Source organism: Camelus dromedarius, chromosome 11, assembly GCF_036321535.1.
Source record: "Camelus dromedarius isolate mCamDro1 chromosome 11, mCamDro1.pat, whole genome shotgun sequence".
In the NCBI taxonomy this organism is placed as follows: Eukaryota; Metazoa; Chordata; class Mammalia; order Artiodactyla; family Camelidae; genus Camelus; species Camelus dromedarius.
The window spans coordinates 52,762,079-52,772,129 of NC_087446.1; the positions used below are offsets into that span (position 1 = coordinate 52,762,079).

A 10,051-nucleotide genomic window follows, 5' to 3' on the forward strand; every position below is an offset into this window, starting at 1 on the left:
TCTCCCTCTTGCACCTAAAGTCTAAATATCGACCCTCAGTACTCGGGGTCCCTTTAGCCAGCGTGTAAAGGCTAACATCCCACAGACACCATTAATGCATTTATTCATTTCAAAAATGTCTTTAAACAACCACTGTGATCAAGGCTTGTCTAGAACACCTCTAAAATCCCCTTTTCACAGCTTTTTCCCTTTGCTGTGATCTACTGCTCCATTGTTCACTTTCCACGATTTCTTCTGTTCTCACACTTATATAAATCTGACTCAGTGTCATAAGACTGTATGAAGTGAAGCCAATACTTTCTATTCCATAAGTAAATGAAAACTCAGGTTTATCCCCTAATGGCTTGATCTAGAATTGAATTGCAAGACTTTATACTAGTGTTTAAAGAAATCCATCACATCTGTGTGAGGTTCTCTAAGATGAGCAGGGTGGGTGGACTCCCTGCTCTGTGATACCGTGCAGATCACATGATACAGTTAACGTCTTCATACACACCAAATGTGGTTGTAGGATAAGAGAGAAAGAGGATTCTTCAGAAATACTATGCTGAAGAAATACAAGAGATTCCACAACTAATCTCACTTAATGTGAAAGCCTGACCTTGTCATGGCCACTGTAGTCAGGTGTCCCAGTGAGCCAAAGTGGAAAAAAAGAAGCAATTTTCAGGGTAGCTTTAAAAATCCAAATAATTAAAATACATAAAAACATCAAAGCTCCACAAAAGAAATAAGTTCAACTTATTATTTTAATTTGCTTTTATAAACTTCATGAAAAAGTTTTGCTTTCAATAGCATTTACAAATTTATCCATGCAGGATCCTCAGCAGTAAATCCTCCAGCGGCTTATGCTTCTGCATCACTACATCAAAGTCCTGGAGGCACAGAAAAGTGAACATTACCCTGTTTGTGCAGGCCCACGGGTAACTTAGATTTGGGTAAGATGAGCTCAAGCTTAAATTGATGGGCTTGTTAATGTGATCAGAATTTAAGCTTCTTTTGATTATTTAATTTGGGGTCATAGATCATTTGCAAGGATAGAATGGCCAGAAACAGGTATTCTGAAAAAAAACAGTTTTAAGATTATTTTGTAGTTGGCTTTATTCCTTTGATAACTATGTAAGTTTAAAAAGCTAAAGATCTAATCTGTTCTTAGAAACAATAATTAGTACATACATGTAAACTACAAAAATGTGCAGTATACTTTATATATGTATTTACATGCAATATAATGTGTACATGCAGTCCAACTATAATAGTTCTACCTAATACAACCAAAAAAGGAGGGGAAAAAAATTTTGTAAGTTCAGAAGTCTACTTTGAGTCAGATAGCAGAGTGTCAAACAGAAGCAGAAGACTGGTAAGTTAGTTGAAAATGTCCAAGTCATGCAGTAGTTTTCATAAATAGGACATGACCTACTTTGTAGAACTATAAATTAGGATTCAAAATTATTCTAGGTATAGTATCCCTTCTCATATGTGCTGCTCACCATCCTGGTCCTCTTGGACACCTAAATGAGACTGAGGATAAAAGATATGATTAAGAGAAAACTATAGTGATATTTCACTCTGACCCTTATAGAACAATGAAAGAATAATGCATCCACACCAAAACTATAAGGAGCTTCTTACATGATGGCAAAAGGCCTGTGCATTCTTTAAAAGAAAATAATGAGATCTCATCAGAGAGTCTGCAGTGACATAAGATAACGTGATCCATGTAGATAGTAGCATCCTTGAAATTCAGCAGCAGCAGCCCAGTGCATCCTGGGTAGGTAGCATGGCACCACTGATGGACAGCAACGTCAGCAACACTTCTGCCAGGCTTCAGTGCTATTGGAAACAGTGAAGTGAAAGAAGGAGATTGTGATTGGAGTTGTCAAGAGCTCTTGTCTGAGGCACAGGTGAGATGTCATGTGGGAAGTTTCAGAATCATCTGAAAGGCCTAATCTGAAGCTAACACAGAACGGGCAGAAAGGAAGTCAAAGAAATGGTGAGTTATGGTTGTTGTTGTTAGATGGGGGTCCGTGTTCTCAAGGAGTTCACAGTCTAGAGGGAAAACTGAGATACATGCTTAACATTAAATGAGAATAAAAGCAAATTTCAGACTATGACATGACGCAAGGAACCCAGTGTTTGGATAGAGAGCTGTGGATTTAGAGGAGAGAGCAGTCAACACATACTTCACAAGAGGGAAGCTGAGGCTGGAAGACCCGTGAGAATTTGGATTAGCTGAATTAAGAAAGAGGACTTTTGAAGTAGAAAACACTGTGAGCACACTCACAGAATAATATAAACCTATCTGGTATCAGAGGCAAACTAACTGATTGAAAGATTAAGGAAAAATGAAGGACTCCAACTGTAAGCATAGGAAAAACAGTCTATAATGCTGTGCACCAAGCAGAGAACTGATTTAGAAAATAACAGTTGAATTTATTTCCTGGCTCAAACACTGTTTCTCAACATGACACTACAAAATCTCCATGAATATCAGTTTTCCCATGAGTAAAATGGACATGAGTACCTGCCAAAATAAATCATAAATGCCCAGGGGGAACAACTTGAAACAGTGATCTAAAAAAGACCCTACATGCAAAAACCTTACTAAAAATTAATATACTGTTAACCTTAAAAGCTATTGGGTGACTATGAAAAAAGAAATAATAATTGAGAAATGTGGAGCTGAGAGAAGGTTTAGAACAACTTTTGAAGATATGTGCTATAATGTTTTTCAAATCTGAATGATTATAAGAATTTCTAAACTATAAGAAGAATCCAGCTGAAATTACATATCATCCATCTATGCGTAGATAAGCCAGATACATTCATTTTTCCAATTAAATCCCCATGGAAAAGGTGTAGGACTCTCTGAAGTGTGTGAAGACTATAACCCAAGATCAATAATAACAAAACAAGATAAAATTTCTAAATTTCTACTGACATCAGTGAGGATAACTTTGAATTATTATAATAATTCAAGCATCCAGGACCCAGCATCCAGGATGACCAGGGAGGGATGATTAGAAGTGATGATGAACTGAAGGAGAGAGGAACAGCCACAGGTGATCTCATTGCTCTGTTGTACTCCACAGACAGACCCTCCACAAGTGGCCTTGAGGAACCACAGCACCATCACCGAGTTTATTCTCACTGGGCTGTCTGATGACCCCCACATCGAGGCTCTGCTCTTTGTGCTCTTCCTGGTGTTTTATATCCTGACCATGATGGGGAACCTGACGATGATGCAGGTGATCAGGGCTGACTCCCACCTCCACACGCCCATGTACTTCTTTCTGAGTCATCTATCATTCGTGGACCTCTATTTATCTTGTGTCGCTGTGCCTAAGCTACTGAAGGACCTCCTGTCTGAGCAGAAAACCATCTCGGTAGAAGGTTGTCTGGCCCAGATCTTCTTCGTGTTCCTCGGTCCAGGGAATGAAGCTTATCTGCTCTCTGCCATGGCCTATGACCGCTATGCCGCCATCTGCCACCCGCTGGTCTATGGCCAAGTGATGAGCCACCAACTCTGTGTGAGGCTGGTGGTGATCTCGTGGGGTCTGGCCTCTCTCAATGCAGTCATCATTGAGCTTTTGGCTATTAACCTGGACTTCTGTGATGCTCAAACCATACACCACTACATGTGTGAGCTGCCCTCCCTCTTCCCTCTGTCTTGCTCTGATATCTCCATCAGTATCAGTATCTTGTCCTTATCCACTATATTCCTTGGGTTTGGAAACTTCCTCCCAATCTTCTTCTCCTATGTCCGTATTATACTCAACATCCTGAGCATCAGCTCCACCGCAGGCAGAAGCAAGGCCTTCTCCACCTGCTCCTCCCACCTCGTTGCGGTGATCCTGTTCTTCGGCTCAGGGATGCTTCGCTATCTCATGCCTCCCTCTGGTTCCTCCCTTAATTTACTCTTCTCCATACAGTACAGTGTGATCACACCCCTGCTGAATCCCCTCATCTACAGCCTCAAAAACAAGGAGGTAAAGACAGCTGTGAAAAGGACACTGGGGAAATATTTGCAATATTTCAGGTGGTGAACTAAGTCACATTTACTCAGTATAATTGCGAGAATTATATTCCCTGAATTTAATGCAGATTTGCTGAGTGTGAATTCAGCCTTCTTGGTAATTCAGCTGCTCTCACACTCCGCTTGGAAGATACAAGCTTCTACTGATGGTGTTACATCTCCCTACAGTGAGGCCATCACAAATAAATCAGTCTTCAAGACCTCTTAACTAAAAACAACAACAACAACAACAACAACAACAACCCCACAAAGATGGAGATCGAGTTTTATAAATTTTGACAAAAAATAAAGTTGAACTAAGGAAATAATTTTTCTGGTGGGTCACAACAAAATTTCTACATTCTTTGGGTACACCTATCTATTGAACTCTGTGTTCCTTGTTCCCTGACTGCTGCTCTTACTGCTCCTGTGCACTTGCCTCCACATTTTGCAGAGTCTGAACTGAGCCTCTGTTGTTTTCTCAGTGGATGCCTCAACCCCGTGTGCAGCCAACAGACCCAGGAGAGGCTTCTTAGAAGAGGTATTTTACTGGGAACTAAACCGTATTCCTTCCTTCCTTTAGGCCTGAAGGAAGCCCTGAACTGACTACATAGATGACCTAAACAACCATTCCTGGGGTCAACACAGGAGCAGTCTTTTCTTACAAATCACTGCAGCTGTTACCAAATTAAGAGGCTTATAATAATGACATCACTTCTAATAACACTTTAAAATTCTTACAATTTGCTCATAGAATAGCAAATAATGTCCCCTAACTCAACAATCACCTTCATTTACACTCTAACACATACTGAAAGACTTTTAAAACAAGTTAAAACTTTATTTCCCATGTAGATCTAAGTAGATAGGAGACAATTTCCTGAGTTTCTCTTGGACTTAGAATGGCACGGGAGGACAGAAGAAGATTTCAGTGTTTCCGCTAGAGGTGTTGGATATTACCTTACAGTGAGAGCGCTAGTGACCAGCGAAGTGTACCATGAGTGGAATAAGGAGTTGAATCAGAGGATTCAGCGTGGTCAGTATTGCCAACAACTGGATGAGGAGGATTAAAGACACAGATTGCCAGCAGGGAGTGAGACATACCTCAGGCCAAGAAGGGATGGGTCCTATGTGGAGCAGGAGGCTGGTAGAGGACTAAGGAAGCCACTGATGTGAAGTAGATGTCCCGTCACAAACACCACAGTGGGTGCCGGCACAAAGCATAACATTACCTGTGACAACAGACATCAAGATGAAAATGTGAGTATCTTTAAACCATGTATGACTGAGGAATTATGAAATTTCACTGAGCTCGTAATTAAGTGACTGGAATAAGTTTCTGCATCAGACTTAACTGGTAGCTTATCAATATTGTACTGTAACTTAAAAATTTGCTAAGAGGGTAGATCTTATGTTAAATGTTCTTATCACAATAAAATAAAATAAAGAAGGCTGGATGAAACTTTTGAAGGTGATGAATATGTTTATGGCATTGATTGTCATGATGGCTTCACAAGGGTACACTTATCTCCAAACTCATGAAGTTGTATACATTAAATATGTATGACCTTTTTTTATGTCGGTCATACCTCAATAAAGTGATATTTTTAAGAAAGGATTGTTTATGTCACCAGAGGGAATGAAACCATCCCATTATATGTTAAATCTAAATTTGGCAGTGGAGATTTTAGGCAAATTCACATTTATTTAGATGGACTTGTCAGTAATTTGTCTTGAGAACTGGTTTGAGCTAATTAATCCTGGGCCATCTACCCCCACCGACCAGTTCCTCATGCTATAAAATAGTCTCTCATTCCAGAAATACGTATAAGAAATACCAGTGGCAGCAGTGGTGGGGTGGAAGCCAGATATCAGGGTGCTGAGTAAGTAGGAAGATATAAAATAAAACAGTTAATTTAGATCACACTGTCAAGGAATTTAGTATTAAAAGGAATGAAAGCAAGAAAAAAAAAGAATGAAAGAGGAAAGTAACAATAGATGGTGTCAAGATGAGAAATTTTGTTTCATTTTTTTAATTGAAGTATATTTGATTTTCAGTGGTGTGTTAGTTTTGGGTGTACATCAAAGTGATTCGATTATACGTATACAAATTTTTTTCATATTCTTTTCCATTATGGTTATTACAAGATATTTCATATACTTTCCTGTGCTAAATTTTTGATTTTTTAATAAAAAGATCTGACCATATTTATGTATAAAGAGGGAGAAGTATGAGACTGGTTAAGTCTAATCTCCACTCCTAGACTTGTCATTTGTGACCGAGGGACTGGATTGTTTATACCCAGGTAATGGGCTGATCGGAGAACGGAGGTTGGGCTACTACAATTCAGGTACACTTAAGCCCAGAAGGTGGGAAGTCATCCCTAAACTCCTTTTTCTCCTTCACTGTTTGGATCTACCAGCTGTTCTCGTTCCTCCTCCCATTCACACTGCACTTGGTGTTGGGTTCAGTATAAACATTTTTCCATAGGTATTAATATGCTATTTCATCCCATCTTTTAAAATAAAATCATTATCCTTTCTCATCTCTGTTGTCCTCGGCCTTATCTCTCTTTTATCTTTAAACTCATGCTCATCTCTTCATAACATACTGATTCACCAACTAGGACTGTCAAGGTACAAAGATGAATGAAGACACAGCTTCTGCTTTCAGGCAGACTGTCTAGTGGAAATAACAGATATGTAAACAGGTAACTGTGTCATAATTGTGGGATTTTTATTTCAGGCTATGTACAAGATGCTTCTAGAGATCAGAAGATGGATACTTAATGCAATCTTGGTGTGGAACATCAGTAGAAATTTATGTAAATCAATGGACTTATTACTAAGGGATATTCCCTGAAGCGGTGCCTCCAGGTCCTTGAGTCTTTATCATCAGTAACTGATGCAGTTTGACAGTATTGATGATCCTTTTCTTTCTCTGGTGACTCTGGTTTTGGATCCTCTAAATGTCACTCCTGGATCCAAAGACAACCCCACCTCAGTCTATTTGCAGTTTCCCCTTCCTTACTATCTCTATAAGCGATACTATTCCACAATTCTGTCCTTGGGAAGCTTCCTTTTCCGTACACAGTCTTTCTTGGGATCAGTCTATTCACCACCATGGTTTTAATGACCACTTATATGGTTATGACTCTCTAATCTGTATCTGTTGTCCAAACTAACCTCCTGACCGTAGACCCACACATCCTACCACATGTGACACATATATCTCAAGTGCAGCATATACAAAATAGAGTATGTTTATTCATACCTTTACATAACAAATATTAAAATACCTACTATGAACCAAGGACTCCATGAAACCTATTCTCCATTATGTCATTCTCATACATTTTTCTCATTGATAAGAGTATAAAATTCTCATAGTCCTGTTGGTTGCGCCTGACTGGCGGCATAAATGAAATTATGAATATCACAAAAACTTACTGCTTGAAAACCATGCTTTGCCTCCAACTGTCTCATCTTCTACGTCACTTTTATTATTTTCATTTAAAATGAAGGGCTAAACCAGATCAAATGTTTTCAAACATATTTCAGCCTTGAATATATTATTTTTTATCTTACATACAAACATAAACAAACAAAAGGACTGTTCTGGATCAGCTGGCGGCTTGAAAAGTTCTAGTGCCACTCACATATGCCCCTCTCTTCCCAGACGACCAAGAAGGCGACACGAAATCACTACTGGTCAACCAGTAAGACGGGTCTGTCTCTCACTCACTCATGTCAAGTCCTAAATGGCCAGAAATGATAACGACTCTTACCTTATTTATACTCATGTTTTCAGATGCAATGCCAGTAAAAGATCAATATTTCCCCAACCCCACAAAAATCATACAAAATTGGCTTTTACTACAAAAGGTAACGTTTGCTTTCTAGAATTAAAATATTTATTTGTTGACGTGCCGTCAGACAGGAAGCAGTCATCTGAGTCTGGATTTAACCTCTCTCAAAGGATGACCGTTAAAGACAATGCCTGCTTTCACCTAGGAGGACTTAAGAGGATGAGAAAAAGCACATCCCGTTCTGGAAACTCTCACATCTCTCTCAGTGCCTGGCACTCACTCTTTACTGAAGAAATGGAGACTAAATAAATGTTTTATTGATGTTTGCATCACGTGGGCTAATTTGAGCAAATCTCCTGTGTTTGTTACATACACATAAATTGCATTAGAGTGTTGGTGACTCTTTTGCCTCAAATAAGGAATAAAAATTTTTGACTTTAGACATTTTATAATCCCATTATAGGATTTATTTAAAATAACTGATTATATACTTGAATCATTACTCTTTAACAAACTCTTTTAAAGTTTCACTATATGCTTACAATGGAAACTCTTAAAGCTCAATAATTTTCTCAAGGTAAGAGTTATCTCCTCTTGTTTAGTTGTTATAATAGACAACCCTGTTGTGAAAATAAGGAAAACTCAAATGTACACTCAAAAAAGACCTGGAGATCAGCACTGTGTCATAGCTCAGCTCCCGTGACAATTCCTTAAGAGCATTCTCAGCTCCATGTTGCCTGAGGAAACTGTCCATTTCTCAGCAAATAAATATTTCTTTAAATCTCTGTATTATTCTCCCTTTCTCCTTTTCTTAGCGCCACCCCAAGCCTAATAAGAATTCTCTTCTAGGTTTTAAATAATTGCCTTACTTCAGAAACTCCAAATACTGCTCTAGAGAGAATCTCTTGTGCCTCCTACTAAGTGCAACCTTCTGGTTAACTGGAAACTGTGTACTTAGTGAGTCCAGAGCTTGGCTTCAGGCTGGGACTTCAGAGAATACAGAGCAGTGGCCCCGCTGCCCCTGGGTGCCCAACGCAGCCCACGGCTGCCTAAGAAAATCACCTCCTGATTGGTTCCATTAGAGTGATTTCCTAAAACCATGCTCTTAAAAGAGTGTTCAGAACCACAGAGGAGACAAAGAGAAGGCACATTACTGCACCTGAGATCATGCGAGAAGCTTTTCACAAAATATTTGCCTGCTGTACGAGTTTTGGGGAAACTGTCCTTGCCTCTCTATACTGGGTCCTGCGTTCCAGCATGACCCCACTCTGGGCTTAGTTATTCAGGGGAATATCCTGATACTGCGGCATACCCAGTGCTTCCAGGGCTTGAGCTATTCGAACGTCCTAAATTAGTTGATGGCAAAGAGAAAAAGCTACCTACTCTGTAAAGAGTCAGACTCCTGTGACAGACGTTCTCTTGCAGGGAGACTTTACCTATGACTTGCCTAACCATGATGGCAAGGATGGAACATATGGAGCTGCCTCTTCCCAGAAGAGCCAGGAGAATGGTAATGTCGTCTCTGATTTTCTGGTATTCCACCTATTTTTCCACCTGTAAAGTTCTGTGTGTGTTTTAATTCTGCTGTTTATTCTCTCCCCCACCTCCACTTCCTGCCACTTCATGATCCATTCCATTAGTCCTAAAGCAGGAGGCTCCTGATCCACCCATTCCTCAACCCTAAACTATCCTACTCCTCGGCAGATCATCTCTCCTGGATGAGACTCTGACATCTGTTTCTCCAAATGGTGCATTTGTACAACTGCTTTGGACACCTTCTCAGAAAGGTCTTTCTTCCCTCCCTGCTTAACAGCTGAGGAAAATGACACTTTAAAATATAAACATAAATCCTCTTGCTTTAGGATTGCAAAAGATTGCAAAAAGCCAAAGCCTGGAATTGAAATGCGGACATCAGAGATAGATATTGCACTGTTTTGAGGTACTTATTTATCTGCTTGCTCAGTACTCCAGTTAGAAGAACTGCAGTAGATTTATTTTTCTGTTATTAACATCACCCTCATATCTAGTAACCATGGAGACACTGTGCCTAGTGTGAAGGAGCACAGGAGGGGACAGCTCTGACAATCATTTCGAGTGGATGAAGCTTGCCTTTGGTCCTTCCTGCTTCCGGAGCTGATATTCTTCTCCCAAGTTCAGATTCCTCCCCCTGCACCTAGGGTCTGACTGTTACCCCTCAACCCACTCAAGTCACCCTGTCCAGCCTGACCCT

The 10,051-nt window shown here is 39.8% G+C and overlaps 1 protein-coding gene across 1 annotated transcript; it reads left to right on the plus strand.

Annotated features, from left to right (window-relative positions):
• Positions 1-3,111: 3,111 nt before the first annotated feature.
• LOC105103822 (olfactory receptor 8S1-like) lies at positions 3,112-4,043 on the plus strand. Its single transcript, XM_031463628.2, has one exon. The coding sequence runs from the start codon at positions 3,219-3,221 to the stop codon at positions 4,041-4,043; it is 825 nt and encodes a 274-aa protein (XP_031319488.2). The 5' UTR covers positions 3,112-3,218.
• Positions 4,044-10,051: the final 6,008 nt, after the last annotated feature.

What these genes read in the sequence shown, in the direction of transcription:
- LOC105103822 (XM_031463628.2), top strand. Translation starts at nt 3,219, where the DNA reads ATGATGGGGAACCTGACGATGATGCAGGTGATCAGGGCTGACTCCCAC.